The sequence below is a fragment of the Aythya marila genome (genome assembly GCF_965140915.1).
Source record: "Aythya marila genome assembly, chromosome: 11".
In the NCBI taxonomy this organism is placed as follows: domain Eukaryota; kingdom Metazoa; phylum Chordata; class Aves; order Anseriformes; family Anatidae; genus Aythya; species Aythya marila.
In genome coordinates, this window is record NC_139052.1 from 3,532,680 (window position 1) to 3,549,657 (window position 16,978).

Below are 16,978 nucleotides of genomic sequence, written 5' to 3' on the forward strand. Positions count from 1 at the left end.
TCTCACGGCAAGGAGGAACTGGGCTTTACTCTCTGGGGTCTGATTATCACTGCCCTTGGAACACAGCTCTCCTCTTGCAGTACTGATACGGAGCAGGTGCTTTGAAGACTCAGGGATACTTTTGTTGGAGAAAGCAGATGAGTGAGTCCTAATCAGTTAGTGTACAATGATATACATTTATAGATCTGTGGGTATCCATCCATACTGAAAAACAAAAACAAACCAAGGATATTTGAGAAGAGGGAGCCCAATAACTCTGTAAAGTAAGCATGCTGAGAAGCCCAAAGTTGTAGAGCTGAGTAGGTCACCTCCTCAAAGAAGCCTGCCGTGACCACTTCCCTTCTTTCAGTGCTCAGACTCATTTCCACCCTTGGACTAGCTTTTCCAGTACAGTTTTAAAGTTTGGGTTGAAAAAAATGCACATACAATAGAATTCATTCCAGATCAGTAGCATATTGCAAATTAAAAATATTTGAAAGAGCAGCTTGAAGTCCACTGAAAATATGACTCTAATGGACATCATCTGATCAGCTGGTATGGACAGGCAAAGTTTCAAATGATACATAATTTACAATAGTCCATAAAAAAACAGCAGTTTATTAAAGGAAGATGACAATGGAGGAAAGATGAACCACGGGGGCAAAAATAGAACCTTTTAATAATTGCAGAGATGAGGCATTACCAGATTTAGAAAACAGGTAGGCAGGCCGAGGGAGAATAGACGACAAAGCAATTGGTGAATAGATATGCAAATGTTCCAAGGCAACCATCTTGAGTATTGACATCACCAGTAGGATATCTCCTGCATATTCAAAGCACGTAGCAGAAATGTTATGACCTATCAAGAACTATAACCACTGGGTTATAAAATTCTGCGTTATATCAAGGTAGTCTTGTATTTTGAGTATTTAAACACTGAATAATTGCAGTCTTTTCAGTACTATACATTTTCTAAGCAAACTTCTCATGTGCTCCGTTCACTTTCGACTGAACTGACTTTTGACTGAACTGAATCAGTTTTACTTAGTTTATATTTTACCTTTTTTTTTAGCTAACAGATTTGCAATTTTATTAGTCAATGTCAATTAGGTAGCAGGAGGTGCTGGTTTGTTATGTTGGCAATGGCAGAGGTACTGTAAAGTATTGCTTAAAATGCTATTAGAGCTAGCACTATGAAGAAAGCGAGGACAGCACAGATGGTTCTACATACTTTCAGATGCTGTGAAGACCAAACTATGCTATGAACATGCCTCCAATTCACATAGAGCATGCTGTGCAGACACTGTCTGTTGAAAACTTACCCCGTTTTGGTCACTTGTGCTATTAAAAAAAAATTCTTACAAGAAAACAACCCTGTTCATCATTTCTACTGTCAAGTAGAAAGGATGTTCACATAAGTTGCTGCACTTTTAAATAAAGACAAGGACACACAGGCGGTGTAATCACCAATACCACGTGGGAGCTGCAGGCAGGCCCCTCTATTACAATTACCTTGCCAAATTTCCCCTGCAACCAGGGGTTATGTGCAGAACGCAGGCATGAATCCAAGCTGTACAGACAGCACCCTGCACCTATTCAGATTAAGTGCTGAGTGTTATGTGTAGCACTAACTCCTCGTTGTGCAGCAGTCTTCATGTCAGGATTGCTACAGGTAACTATTGGAAACACCACGCAGGTCAACAGTATATACACCACTAGAACGGTAAGTTTCCTTGCACTTCCGTGTAAGCATTGTTTAGAAACGTCTTAAGCATCATCAGGTCACTGCTGATTTCTTAAGTCTGAAATTGGTTTTCAGTTATTGCACAATTTCTAAGTCTCACTATGCATTCATCATGTGCTTCATCTCCTTATCCAAGCTTAACTCACTCATTTTTAACAGGGGGGAAGAGGGCAGCCAAGATCCAAGTATTGATTATTTCTGTCTTATCCATCACATGAAGCTTAAATAATTAAAAGCTTGCTGGCAATTGAATTGATGATCATCAAATATTGTGCTTAAGCTTCGTCTGACTGAGAGCAGCCATGCTACAAAGCCAGATTCAGTTAGATTTCCTCAGCTCTCCAATTTGATACACAAACTGATGGAGCTAGGTTGAAAAGAAGGTCACCTAATCCCAGACCCTGCTCTAATCTACTACTGTATCAAGGTTGGGCATCCAGTTACTGGGGCTGGGAGAGCAGCATTTGTGGAGGTGGTTTATTCTGCAACCACCTCATAACGCAGGGCTTCTTTTTCTGGAGAAGGTGATGTTACCGAGTCCCAGAGTCACCGTATAGACTACATGAACCACTGACTAATGCAGCAGTCCTTATCATCCTAGAGGGCAAATTCTGTTTACTAGAATACCGGCTGCATTCACAGATGCAGATTGGTATTTCTGGAGATGTGAAAATACTTCCAAGCAGTGGTTTTTGTTGGTGGTGGTGGTGTTGGTTTTTATTTTTTTTATACAATTTACTCTGGATGGTCTTGGTTAAACACCAACATCTAGTCATTTCTATTCCATTTCCATGCACAGCTTTGTTTGCTCTTATGATTAAAACTTCAGATGATCTACCAAACGTTTTTTTTTTTTTTAAATGTTTAAAAACATTAAAAAAAAAAAAAAGTTTTTGTATCTCCTACACTATTTTCCACTCCATTCCTTGGCAAATTTTAGTTTGCATTTTTTTATGACTGTGGAACATGGTTAAAGAGTGTCAGCATATTGTTTGTAATAGTGGAAAATGTTTTTTGGGGGAATGTTAATTTAGAACCCAGTGAGATGTATTAATAGTATCCCCTCTGGTGTTATAGTAAAATTCATCTTTCTGATGCTTCTTCATTCATGCTGCTTCATTTATGTCTCCCTGACGATTCTCTGTTGTGGACTGAACTAAGTTACTTTTGCCACCATCAAATCTGCCACCTGCAAACTCATGTGACTACTTCCATAGTCCAGGATGGAGTCTGTGCCATCTTTTGGGCATCAAAACCTGAGTATCTATCCTCACGTTCATTTTCTCAGCGCCAGCTTTTACTCCACGGCAGTACTTCTCTGTTGTATTTATGTAGGCTATGCTGGCAGCATTGCTTGCTTTTATAACACGAGTAAAGGACTCCATACATCACAACAGCACATTTTTCCACTACGGCGAGTCAAGATGGATCATAACAGTGTCTTGTAAGACTGCTTTACCAGTATAGAGAAGTGAAACCAGCCAAGCACTGCCATAGCGGATGACTCTAGCAGCACCGCTATGTTGTAGGATGGCAGCAAAATCCACCACCCAGACACAAATCTAATACTTGAACCTGAATCCACACTGAGATTCCTGTAGCACTGAGAAGCTGCACAAGGCAACTGGCAGAACTATCACCACCATGTTCTGAAGTACAGCCTCAGACAACAATATTTTCACGTCTGGTGGTATATTTGACCTGTCCGTTTCAACCTCTTTTTTCCCTCCAAATTCAATAGTATTGTCACACAAGAAATTTCCACATTAAAAAGGGGTAATTGCAGAACTGGCACATAAATTCTGCAAATTCTCTCAACAGATTATTCTGACGGCACAAACTACTCAAGGTTTCCAAGGCAGGAAGATTCACCTTCATGCACAGATTGCAGTGTAAGCCTGGGCTCAGCACCTGCAGCCAGTCAGTACAACCACACAGCTGTGATGTCTTCACACAAACTAGGATGCTCTGTATCTTAGGCCCGCCTTAACATACACATGAAGAAAAAAAATCCAGAAATCATTTTAATATAAAATGTTTTTATTGTTTTTGAAAACATTTAAAAAACAATTTTTGAGCACTTTCAATAAAAAAAATAACTGAAATGCTACTGCAATATTCAACTACTGTAGTTTCAGCAGTACAACAGACAACAAAACACTGGGGAAGAGGGGGAAAACTGGATTTCCTGCATTAAATGAAAACATGGAACAGGGATTTTTCTTCCTTTACGGTGCAGTAAATAAAGCACAGTATAGTACAAGACTATTATATGAACGTCAGATGCACTGCACAAGAAATGCTTTCCTTCTTTTCAGTTCAGAAGTCAGTGCTTATTGCAATTATTTGCAAATTATTTACTTCATGAATTCTTATCATGATAAAATGATGCAAAAATGTTTCTCAACACCCGAACAATAAAAAATAATCCAAGAAAAGAACATATTCAACAATAACTAAGCTGAATTAGTTAACATAAAAAAGTAAATAACTTGTGAATAACTATGCTCACATGGTTAACACTGGTTAACCAGTTTCAATACAGCAAAATAAAAAAAATAAAAGTGGTTACAGGAATATATCTAGTACTGTACAAGATTAAGTCATTAACACTCATGCACATTTTGTGATCATGTATTAACATGGTGAAGCAAACTAAACTTAATTTTTCCTGCTGTAATATTCTCATGTAAGAGAATAAGAAATAGACATCTCATTGAGATCAATGCACATTGCTACATAAGACAATTTCACCTGTCACTTTTAATGACATTTTGCCTTTTAATAATGAAACACATTAGAAAGTTTTTTTTGTTTTATTTTTTAATTTTTTTTGAGTGTGTTTTTTTTGTTTTGTGTTTTTTGTTATTTTATTATTATTTTTTTAATCTGTGGGCTGTATTTGTTGCATTTATCCTAAGGAATGTGCCTGCCACAGGTTCAACAGAATTTTAGTGCAATATATGAACCCAGAAAGTTTGCTGGACTAACCAACCAAATTTAAAGTGTTTGCTGCAATACAGTACACAGGGTACAAATTCACTAGTTCATATACTTTAGCAAAAATTGCTAGCAAAATAATTCATTTCTAATGTTATTAGGAAGCCAATTATGTAAACAAGGGGTCAGAACTGTCTCAAATTCTTAGTTTTGGAGTATCTGACACAGGCTTCCGTTTGTTAAAAATCAGAGAATTTTCCTTTGGGTATTGCATACTTTGGTGTGCAGTAGTGCTCTGTCTCAATGTAAAGAACTAACTAGCACTAAGTATAGGGACCTAACAGAATATTAGTTGTAACATCAACATACGAACACCTATAAATTAACACACACCTATGTACAAAGCTGTGCCTATGCCTTGGGTTTCACTTGAAAGAATCCTTACTGAATTGAACGTTTCTTAAATTTAATATACATTTGCTTTAAATCCACTGATTATAGAATATACCTGCTAATTAAGTCATGTGTTAGCTTCAATATAATGTTTGTATTTAAAAATAATTTAAAAGGTACTTTTAAAAACCTTTGGTGACGGCTGCATAATTTAGAGTGCATCAGCTTTTTAAATCTACTCTTGCTTTACTGAGAAATGTTCTGAAGAACCAGAAGTTAGACAAAAACTTGTTTACACCAAGCCCACGTCGGTCTCAGTGCCAGCGCCACGGAGGTGAGGCCAGCACAGCACGCAGACGCAGATGGCTGCAGCACAGACGTCCTGTCCTGCCCACCACTCTCCCCTGGCAGGTAGGGTTTACATATTCACAGCACTTTGCACAGGGTCAGAAAAGAGAGGTGCTGGATGTGTCTCAGATCCAGTGAAGTCAACAAGAGGATGGTCAGCACCTTTCTGGCTAAAGGCCACAGGCAGGTAGAGAATTCAAGCCCTGCCTTCAGCAACTTCTGTCTAAAGGAAAAATGGTTCCAGCCTTACTGACAGACAACTAACAGAACTCTACACTGCGGTTTTTGGAGTCCCACTTCCTTAAAAAAAATTAAAAGTGTCACTTGGTCTGAAAGTAAACCGCACCATCGCACATCTGCGTTTTAAGGAAGGATCCAAACTCTCCAAGTCTGTTCCTAATGAAGCGTCAAAACTTCTGATGCAAGCACAGTGAAATCAGGCCACATGTAAGGTGCTATAGCTTATCGCAACTGCTCATCCCTGAAGAAGAGGCCACAGACTGGGTGTCAATCAGAGCAAGAGCAAAAGAAGCCATGGTACACCTGGAGTGCCAATGCAACATCACAATTTGAATCAAGCACAGCCAAAAAATAAAAAAATCCAGTCCTGAGATCACGACATTACCAGAATCTCAAGAAGGAGGGGAAAAAAAAGTCACCTAAAAATGTGAGCATCTCTTCCTCAATAAATCTAGGAGGGCTTACTGTGCCTTCCTATTCATAAATTCATGACAGCTCATTCAAAGAAGGAATGCAAAAGAGGAAGATGTTTTCAGTTCTACTTTCAGTTTTGTACATACCAGTTCACAAGATAAATAATCGATTTTATACTAAGCGTAAGGGATGGTACTGTAGCATCCTTAGTACAGTTCATTTGTAAAAGCTTGCCCCTGCAAGTCCTCTTTCTAACAACAGGGTCACGGGCTAGTTAAGAAACTCTCTTTTCATCATTAGGGAAAACCATCTCATGCTGATAAAACAACAGGTCTTTTTTGTTTCGTTAAGGGAACTAGTAAGGTAGAAGTCTAAATCCCATTCTCTAGCTAAGGAGTATTAGCAAAAATTAGATTCATCTGTCCTCCCAAATCATTCAATGAAAATGGAATTCAGCCTTCTAAAACAGTAAGCACTTTAAAAAGTTTTACCCAAAGAAAGATCACATCTGACTGTGTATCTGTAAAGTGCCTGGCAGTATTATGGCTCTATATGAAGTCTTTTTAGATCAACCACATTTTCTAATATTTTAGTCGTATTTTGTTTAAAACAGAAAGACAGAAAGGCTCAACCTACTGAAACACAGAGAAAATAACATCTTCCTACACCCTCCACTATGTTAAAAAAGAGCAAATTTAAAATCGAATCTTTAAAAATAGTATTTTAATGAGCTCCAACAGCTCTTTTGTTTTTAAAAAGAGGGAAAAACATCACATTACTTCTTTAGCTCTGATAAATAATCAAATAGTACCTATCATTTTAAAATAGGGTGTTACTCCTAGATTACATCTCAGTGCTCAAAATCTTTTCCCATGAATTTTACCTAATATAAAAACACTGAAATGAACACTAAAATACCAAGTATAACGTCAGGAACATTAATGGATAAAATAACTACATAGATCTGTATCTCTTAAATAAAAAGTTTAGTGCATCTTTCTTTTTTCCTTGATCATTCCTGTTAGTTTTCCTGTCTCTGCATCTTACTAGAGATGTAAATGGCACCAGTGCTACGGAGATTTTCCACAGCTCACCACTGAGCAGTACTCAAGATGGCTACACAATGGTCAGGCACCTGCACGTCACCTGCTCCACCTCTACCCACTCCCCATCACCTACACAGCTGCAGGCACCCTGCCCTTCAGACCTCATCAACAGAGGTCAGTAAGGATCATCTACTAGAAGTAACAAGCAATGCGGAGTATGGAAAGCCTGCTAACAAGCTCGACTTAACACCCACCCAAAGCCTCAACCATTGCTGTCACTGCTGGCTGGCTATTCACCACTTCTTTATTTACTACAATAATAAATGTTGAATGGGAAACACTATAAAATTCAAATTTTAATACTGGCTCTTTGATAGCCCATCACCTTCAGAGATTTGTTTAAAATTGGTAAGACTGCCTTTTCATTGCTCAAGTATGAGCAACTGTTACAGCAAACTTTTTTTTTTAAATGCCACAAAACATAGCAAGTGTTTCTGCTGCAGGAGGCACTTCCATTAAGACAAATACAATACGTCTGTCTTTCAGATACAGTGTGCTACATACATATTATAAAACAAGATTAACCCAACATTTCAACAGCAGGATGATCCTTGCTCTCCATCCACTCAAAACCTGAAGTCATTGAGTTAATGGATTCATTGCAGATTTGTTGAAACAAGGGGTCATTTTTTAATTCCTCCAGTGTAGCATCATCATCTTGTCCCTGCTGACGACCTGGATCGAACAGTAGATTTGTGTCTAAAGTGTTCAGATCGTTAATGCTGCCTGAGAGTTCGGAAGACAACCTGATGTCGCTGGAAAAGACAGATGTAACGTTCAGATCTGATGCCACCTGATTCACCAGCTGCTGGTTTGTTGGCAGACTGTCCTCCCCTAAAAGGTCTTTTACAGTGCTGCTAAAATCTAATTGCTGCTCTCCGATGTCTGATTGTGCTTGGTTATCTCCAGAAGAGAAACTGATCTGATCGGTGCTGCTGTTTTTTGTGAGGTAATTTGGTGTTTGGAATTCATAAACTGAAGTGCTGGAATTAATCATATTTTGCGGGTTGGCACTAGGAAAAGCAGTGGATGTCTCTAAAATCTGAGTGAGATTCATCCTGGCCGTGTAATTTGAGGGCATGTTGTTCATTCCCAAACCTCTCACTGCATCATCGCTGTCAGAATCAAGTTTGCTTAACAACACGTTGGTTATTTTTTTAGTGTTTGTTTGTTTCTGAAGAGACGGGAAGGCTGTCTGCATCATTACAGTCAACGGGACCGACTGGCTTCTCTGCGCTATGTTATTGGCACTGGTGTCTGCATGGATATTTGTAAAGACATTGTGAACTTCTGGAGTCACCGGGCTCCCAAAAGGCGTCACGTTGGAGCGCGGTATATTTGAAACAGGGTAAACGGTGCTTCCACTGAGATTACGCTGGCGATGGACAGCAGGGCTCACGCTCCGGCATCTCAGACTGTTATTGAGAGTGGAACTGGCTCCTTTGTTGTCCAGAGGAGCAGGAACAGCAAAACCCTCTTGCTTGGTAGTGTTACTTACAGGGGCTGCCTGGTGCTGCACAGGTGAAACGGGAGTCACGCGACCAAAGTGAGTATCGTGGTGGCGTGGCTGAGACTGGTACGACTGGCCAGGAACTGCAAACGCGTGAGGTTTCCTGAAGCGATCCTCCACCAGCTCCTGGTAGCTCGTAAGGATGCCGTGGTTTGCAACTGATGAATTGGTGACGCCACCGTACCCGTTATTCATCCACTCGAGTTTGGTTTTGTCCGGGTGGGTAGCCATAGGCCGCTGCATCGGCTTCACGGGGCTACTGGAAACAATGCTGGCATCGTGGTAAGCCATACTGGAGCTTATGGGAGTAAACGCAAACGGGTTTCGGCACTCCACAGGACTCGGAGGGACGCTGCTGCTGCAGTTGGAATGCGGCGTGCCTATGGGCGTGTGCCGGCTGCTTCCCAGGGCGCTGTCTACGGGAGTCGTCTGAGCCAGCCTGGAGCAAGGGCTCTCTCGTGACACGTTCTGAGATCCAGAGATCATTTCTGAGGTGGGGGTCGGAGTTGGGGTGGGAGTGGGAGTTGGGGTGGGGGTAGGAGTAGGAGTGTGGATCGGAGTGCTGTTGTTATGGATTGAATGGTAGAAGTGTGTGCTGCTGGGATGAGATGACACAGGAGCTCCTTGAGCTGCTGTCTGGCTCTGAAGTGCCATTCCTAGACAACCCCCGTAAGGATGAGGATTATTCATTGACATCTGCTCCTCCATGAGCACCAGCTCCTCCACAATGCTGTCCTGGGTAAGGTCATCATCAAATGAGAAGAAGTTCTCATTCGACTGGGGGACTGTATGTTCAAACTCTTTCAGCTCGGACTGCAGAGGTAACTGATTCGAAGACTGTGCTTGTATTTGACCCAAGGAGGAGTCCTGGAGCTGGCTCTGTAGCTGCTGGTTGTACACGTCCTGCTGCATGCCCTCACAGTGCACCGGCTCCCACGCAGACTCCTGTAAGTCACTAGAGCCAGAATGTCCTGCGATAGTCATAACACTGATATCCTGCTGCTGGTCACAATTCACAGATGCAAAGTCAGAGGTTTTGGTGATATGGTGCCACGCATTCGGGTTAAAGCTGCCATCAGATTTTGAATCATTTTCTATGATAAACATGTTTCCTTCCAATTTCACTTTTATATCTGGAGATGATGCTGATGCAAGCTGCTGTCCTAGAGTAGGATCACTGGTATTTAAATTGGTGCTCAAGGAACAGTCTGTCGCTACGTTTGCTGGAGCTGTGGAAGGTACGGGTACATTTACAGGTACCTTGCTGGGAACTTGAGCAAGTGTTGCAGTATTGTCACCGCTAGCTAACGATACAACCTTTGGGGCCTTCTTAACGCTGTTTGCTTTTTGACCCTCCACAGCATTACCAGCTGAAAGCTGCCCCACCAGTGGTTTCTTTACAGGTGGTACCTGGGAATCTTGAAGTGTAGAAGGTTGTCGCTTTCTTGGACTTTTAGTGCATACTTTGTCTTTAATCGTAGACTCACCAGTAGGAGGTGAACCAATGCTGGTGCTGGACAAGTGACTGGCAACTGAGAGCTTTTGAGTGCTTTGATTATTGCCTGCTGAAGAAACTGGTGTCGTCTCATTAGACTGGGTTTTATATTTGGTCCCTGCTTCTTCAGCTCCCTGATCGCAGCCCTTAACTGTTTTTGCCTCCACAACACCATCAGCTGAAACCTTCAAGGTTGTGACCTCAAAATTTATTTGTTGAGCAGGAGGCAGGCCAGGGGCTGCCTTTATAGATTTAGATACATCAGAGCTCTCTTGGCCCTGTACTGGGTTCTCATCCAGCAGTGCTTCTGGTTCCATTTTGATCTCAACTGCAGATGCAGCTACAACAGTGCTAGGTTTGGATCCTGGGGACTGAAGTGAGACAAGAGATCCATTTTTCATCTGTGGAGCAGCTCTCCCCTCTTCCACTGCTCCCGCAGTGCTATTAACTGAAGGTGTCTGTTTGACAGGCACACTACCGCTGCTTGGGGCGAGAGATATTGCTGTCATTTTTACCACATTTAAGGAATTCACATGTGGAGCTGGCACAACAGTCTTGATTGGGCTACTGGTAAAAAGCACCGTTGTGGGAGAGCGGATGGTGAGAGCACTGGTATTTGCTGGCTTCGGTAAGATCTGCGGGTAGCGATGTCGGGCAGAGCGGTCACCAACGGGGCTGGCAGGAACATTCTGGGGAGTCTTTGGTGACTGCTTGACTGATTGCATGTGCTGAGTGACCACCTGAACGTTGAGCGGCAGGACCTTGCTGTCTGACGATCCCATAGGACTTGGAGATGTCACCAACTGCCTGGTCCTTGGCACCTGTTCAAAGAGGAAGAGACACGGTGTGGTAATGAAGCAAGAAAGTCCTCCAGGCCCACAGACTACTTCATCCCCACGCATTTCAAAAGGTGAAGGACAACGCAGCTCAACACAGCAAAGCTAGTGACTTCAAAACAAAGCAAGTTCTTCAACTGCGTACCAGGCAATTGGTATCTGTCTGCCTAGGATTGGTGGGCAGACACATGGCCTCAGTTTTTAAGGGACAAGGCACTGGCCTACACATTAGGCTTAAGAAAGGATTATTATCATACAGTCCTTCACCAAATAGAACAAAAGACAGAAATACAAAAGACAAAGAGGAGAAGATGCATTCAAAACTGCTCATTTTCAAGATTTCAAAAGCAAATCAAATCTAAGCTGAGTATCAGGCAGAAAAACTCCCTTATCTATTGAAATAAACAGCACAGCTAATAAAAAATAAAAACCTAAAAACAAATAACCTTCCTCCCAACCCCCCCCTTTTTTTTTTCTTTTTTTTTTTTTGTCTGAAAGACAAAGAAGCTCCATATTTTCAGTTTCATGCAAAAACAAAATTGCTGGTGTCACCTAAGTATGCTGGGCCAATGCAAGTCAATTTGGATTCCAAATGAGGGGCTCAGTGAGCCACATGACCTGTGCTGGCTCTCCCATCTGGTTGAGCTTCATCCCAAGGGTCATTATGCCCACATATAACCAATATTGGTAGCTGAAATCCCACTATCAATGATTTCAAAGATGAACAAGACCTGTGTGATATGATCAGAATGCTGCTGCCTCCTTATCTCACCCAAACTCAGTCACATCATTACACCACTCGTGGTGTAACAGTCACTGGGACAGAACAGCATCGAGGGACCCAAGTCTGAACGAAAACCAACATTCTTCCCTCCCACTGACATATCTACTTAACTACTTTCATAAGGGGGTTTCTCTAGAATTGCTGGAGAAGATTACCGGTATCGGGCTGGGGACAGCTGCCACAACAATACCAATGGGCTGAGGAGACAGGATTGCAGGGCTTCCATTCGATATACTCGTCACACCATTGGTTGCAGTGCCTTCCGTTTTCTTTGCTGGGGACTCTCCTGGCAAAGGAGACTGCAGTTTCTGTTCTTGCTGCTTCTTCTGGATCTTACGCTGCAGCTGCTGCTTGGCATCAACAGGAGATGACAGAGTTTTCACTTGTGGTTGGAAGGAATTGCTTTCAGCAGTAGGCATAAAAGCTGAGGGCTGGGGGATCCCTTTTATTCCTGAACACAGAAGAAGAAGAATGAATTATAACAACACATACACAGTCTGTTGTAGTGCCACTTCTGTATCCAACTGCAGATACATAGCAGGCATCATCACAACCATTCAGGGAACACCTCATCTATTTGTGCATGCTCGAATCTATTCAGTGTTTCAGTTTCTTTCCGTATCTGTGTCTAAACTCCTATCTGTTAGGCAAGCTGGCCACTAGCTGATAAATTTTATGTATTGGCATCTTTTTTCTAGTAACCCCAAGGTACGTATTTTGAATTACATCTAAAAACAATGCAATTAATTTAACTGACAGTAGAGGGCAGTGGATATATTTCAGAGGAATCTTTAAAATCCATCATCTACCATGTTTTTGTTGTTACCTATCTTGAAAGCGGTTTTAAAAATGAAAAATCTTTCCAGAAAGCTGTGGGTCTGTGTCACAGAGGAGCAGCTCTGAACAGATACTACCTACATGTAATGTCAGAATGGACTGCAACCAGCACATGATCATGGACAGCGGTGAAAGAAGGGCAAGAAGAGTAGTGACAAGGGAGGAAAAGAAAACAAAAGAAGGAAAAAGGTGAAAAATGAGGGAAATTAGAATTATTTATTTATTTATTTTCTGGAGACAATGCCTTTGCTAATCACAAGCAAGCAATGGTGCTTCCAAGGAGAACACTATGGAGTTGGTCTTGTCTGTGGAGCTGGTACCAATTCCTGTTACAAAATCACGTCGCATCTATGATCTTTCGTTCATTAACAGTCAAGAGGATAAGCACACTGTCTCAAGAATGGCCCAATTCTCTTGAATTGCCCTTCTAAATATGCTTTACCAGTTTCATTTATATTTCCATAGGCTTCTCCGTTACTTTAAAAGAACTCGATTATAAATCACTCATCACCATTTAAGGGCAGTAATTTGGGTTTAGATCCCCAGTACAAACTCAAACACCGTCTTCTGGGAGCCCATCCTTTGAGCAGCAGCCTGCGTGGACCACAAGAGCCTGAACTCTACAACACGTCTTCACGTTAAGTGTTCAATTCCTTCTTCACAGAGCAGTGAAACACGCAAATATATTGCTATTACTGGAAAATATGTGGTCTGAATACCAAAAGCAAGTAATGTTTGTCAGGAAAATAACACCACAATTTTACCTTAAAAAAAAAAAAAAAAAAAAGCTTTATTTTTTTCCCTACCAGTTAGTACACAGAAACACTATAGTTCCTCATGATAAAGAGGAATGGGAATGAATATCTTATTTACCATGCCAGACCATAGAACCTCTCCTGAAATGAGTACCTGAGCTCCACAGGCATGCATTGGAAATAACCACCTTTTTCCTTGAAACACCACCTTCTCCTCAAGGAAGTAAGGGGATCCAGAAGGGGATCACCCCTGTCTTCAGCCTTGACCACCAGTTTCGATTTGAAATGCGTGAATTTGAAATCCATTTCTCTGAGATGTAGTGAAATACAAAGTAACTTTCCTCTTTACCTTGATCCTTAACGAAGATCTGACATCAAGTGCTGGAATCCCAGTTACACAAACTGCCTCTGGAGGGGGCTCTCTTGTCCCTCTCAGTGCCCCTCAAACCATTATCTCTAGTACAATCTATAAAAACAACAACTGACACACTTTTACTACCTGACACAGATCAAACATCTCAGGAAAATTTGCATCTGACATACCAGAAATGCCTGTAAGAAAATCTGCTCGGGAGAGAAAATTAAGACGGACAATTGTTTCCAAATGAGGACAAGTCATCAAACAAACACAGCTACACCAGCAGCGTGCCTACAAACCCCCACTGTCAGGGCACCCAAATCCTGATCTAGCATAGTACAGCTTGGTACAATTACTCGCATGCAGGGTTAACTCAAGTTAACCCTGCCTTTGAGTGCTTCATAAGACCAGGGTCCTCATCAGAGGAATTGGAGAAGACCTTGGAAAGAGTCTGGGGAGACAGGTGTCCATCCAAGTGCCACAGACAATCACTGCAGGCCGTGTCCCAGGAATCACCAGTCAGCTCATGACAGCACCACGCACACATCCCTGCCTTCCGTGCAGGGGTTTTTGACCTGAACGGCCAAGATGGACTGGAAGCCCCACATCCTGACTGCTTCCCACCATGCATGAACGCCTACCTTTCATTACCTCAGAGAATATGAGCTAGGAAACCAACTTGAACAAGACCACTCAAATTGTATCATTAGTAATTTCCTTGACAGAGAATTTCTTGCTTCATTTTCTGTTGCTGAATTGTTTACTCAACTGTAAGGACTTCTAGAGAAATTGCTGAAGTCTCTTCAGTGACCAGCCCCACACTTCACACTGACTGTGATTACGTAGTAGCTTTAAGACCAACTGAGGTTTCTCTTCCCCCACTTCCCTTCCCTTTACCTCTCCCTCAGGCAGCAAGCAGTTCTCAAGAAGCACGACTCTATTTTACCAGACATGTTTATACCCAGTCCTTACGCGACCATTAACACAAATCTAAACTGCAGCAAGAAGTTGTCAGGCAAGCAAAAGGTTACCATCACGAACTAAACCTGAAGCCACTGCTTATTTTCAAATCTTCCTACCCCGACTACTTTCAAGAAAATAATTTAAAGCAACGCAGACTGAAATCAGTCTGGTTCAGCTAACATCTGTTGGAGAGGACTAAAATGCCAAGGTCTGAAGTGGGACACGTTCCTACTCAAAGCAGGGGAGACAAACCCAATCGATCCCTAAAGGTCCAGAGCTGTCCAGACACCTCAACTCCTCCTGGTCACCCCAGATTAAGATTAAAAGAAATCCCTCTGACTTAAAATGCCTTACTCTCAGAAAAAACACCCCCCATTTCATCGATTCAGAATGAATTTAACTCATTACCTGCTGGTGCCCCTGCCATTACTGTTAAAGCTGCCATTGACTTGGTGCCGATGTAGTGACTTTTTACAAGGAAACGAGCCAATTCCAGGACTGTATCAAAAGGCTGGCTTAGCACTTTCTGGGCCCATTCGCAAACAAGCCGGCAGGCCGCAGAGACAACTTCCTCATCGGCACTTTGTAGCTGCCCAGACGGCTCTGTCCCATCCAACTACAACAAACAAAGAAGGAATGGTTACTTTCGTTATTAAAGGCCACTAAGGAGTGAACACAGGAACACAGGGCAAACGATGATCAAAAGCACACAGCAAGCTGAATGCGGATGTTCACAGTTCTTCATGAAATTGGGAGAATGAGACCACAACATCCATGCTACTAAACATTATATGCTGCTGCTTGTTTCCAAAGGTACCATGTGGAATTGCTGCTTCTGGAAGAAAATCAAAGCAAGAATCCCAACATTCAGACCACCTACAGTTGATCCTCCTTGCAACCAGAGTCTTGTCACTGCAGCAGCCGTTGTTCCCCATGAACTGCTTCTTTCCCAGGGGATTCTCCTCTAACGGTGAATTATTATTATCAATATACAGTAAAGCCAAAACGGGATCAGAGTTAAATACATATATAAACACACCTTGTAGGTAGCAGTACTATGGAATTCTGCTTCACCTCTGATGTATTATTTTTTTTATACTAGTACTACAATTCTTTCTAGATTTTTATAGAAAACAAACAAACAAAGAATGATTTAGAAGCTGAGCATCATAAAGAAATTATGAAAAACTACACAGCTCTTCAATTTGCTTGGAAAACTTAAGATAGTAAGAAAAACTTAAGACAGTATAAGTAACATAATAAATGTTAATTTGCACAAATATGTAGAAGTATATAACATACCCCATCTCCAGTTTTATGAAAGTCAAGGTTGGGCAGTGTTGGCATATGAACAAAAGCCTTCTTCCTCAGTCCACTGTAGCAATATGTGATCAAGAATTAAGGTCCACATCATCTCTGCTTGTTAGGTGGCATGTAGGGAGGACGGGCAGTAATTCCTCCTATACCTCTCATAAACTTTATACCCAAACTCAGCCACAGCTCTCATATTCAGTGTCATTAAACATAACCTCACAACAGCCCAGAATCCACAGCCTAAAAGTTCACATACAGTGTCTCTTCTCTATGATGAGCAAATCCTTGTCAAAATCACCGATTTTTCATTTTCTCTAAATGTGTATTTCTCTTCCCTAGACCACAGAGTTTACATTTTCTTACACTAACGTGGACAGAGCATAACTACAGTAAATTAAATGTAGGGTGGTTAGGTATTAAGGCAAGTGTGAAATAAAGTCATATTTTAATCACTCTGAATTAGAAACTTAGGAAACAGAACTGAAAGACAATCCTGTCAAGCTATAATTACATCATATAATTTATTCCTTAAAATTTGTCTAGCTCCATTCAGAATGCTGCTATAAAGTTTTGGACTCCATTACTAGATAGTCCAACACTGTACTTAATGAAAAAAATAACGGACATAATTTCTTCATGTACAATTATGTGTGTTTTTTTTTTGGTCCCCTCTGAAGACGATAAATAATCCTGGGCTGCCCGCTAGCATTAATTCTCTTTGCTTACCATGCTTAGAGTAAAACCTTGGCAAAAGACAGTATTACAGTGAGTCCATTACAGGTAGTTCTTTTGATTGTTTTTTAATTAGAACGTACAACTTCCTTGAGGTCTTTCACCCTTTGAAACCCATCCTCACTTCCTGCACTAGCTCAATCTATCCACTGCATCAGAGCAACACGCTGATGGAGCAAGAGCTGGCCCTGTGGGACACAGCAGGCAGCAGGTTGCTTCATGGCAGTTTC

The 16,978-nt window shown here is 41.6% G+C and overlaps 1 protein-coding gene across 2 annotated transcripts in view; it reads right to left on the reverse strand.

Moving 5' to 3' along the window:
- Positions 1-3,752: 3,752 nt before the first annotated feature.
- Positions 3,753-16,978, reverse strand: part of RFX7 (regulatory factor X7) — a 54,495-nt gene continuing 41,269 nt past the window's right edge. For both annotated transcript variants that reach the window (XM_082769186.1, XM_082769187.1), the window contains 4 exons: positions 16,005-16,085; positions 15,111-15,318; positions 11,945-12,240; positions 3,753-10,990 (listed from right to left, as the gene is read on the reverse strand). In XM_082769186.1, the coding sequence (XP_082625312.1) occupies positions 7,685-10,990; positions 11,945-12,240; positions 15,111-15,318; positions 16,005-16,085 (3,891 nt within the window). In that variant the 3' untranslated portion in view covers positions 3,753-7,684. The remainder of the gene's footprint in view (positions 10,991-11,944; positions 12,241-15,110; positions 15,319-16,004; positions 16,086-16,978) is intronic.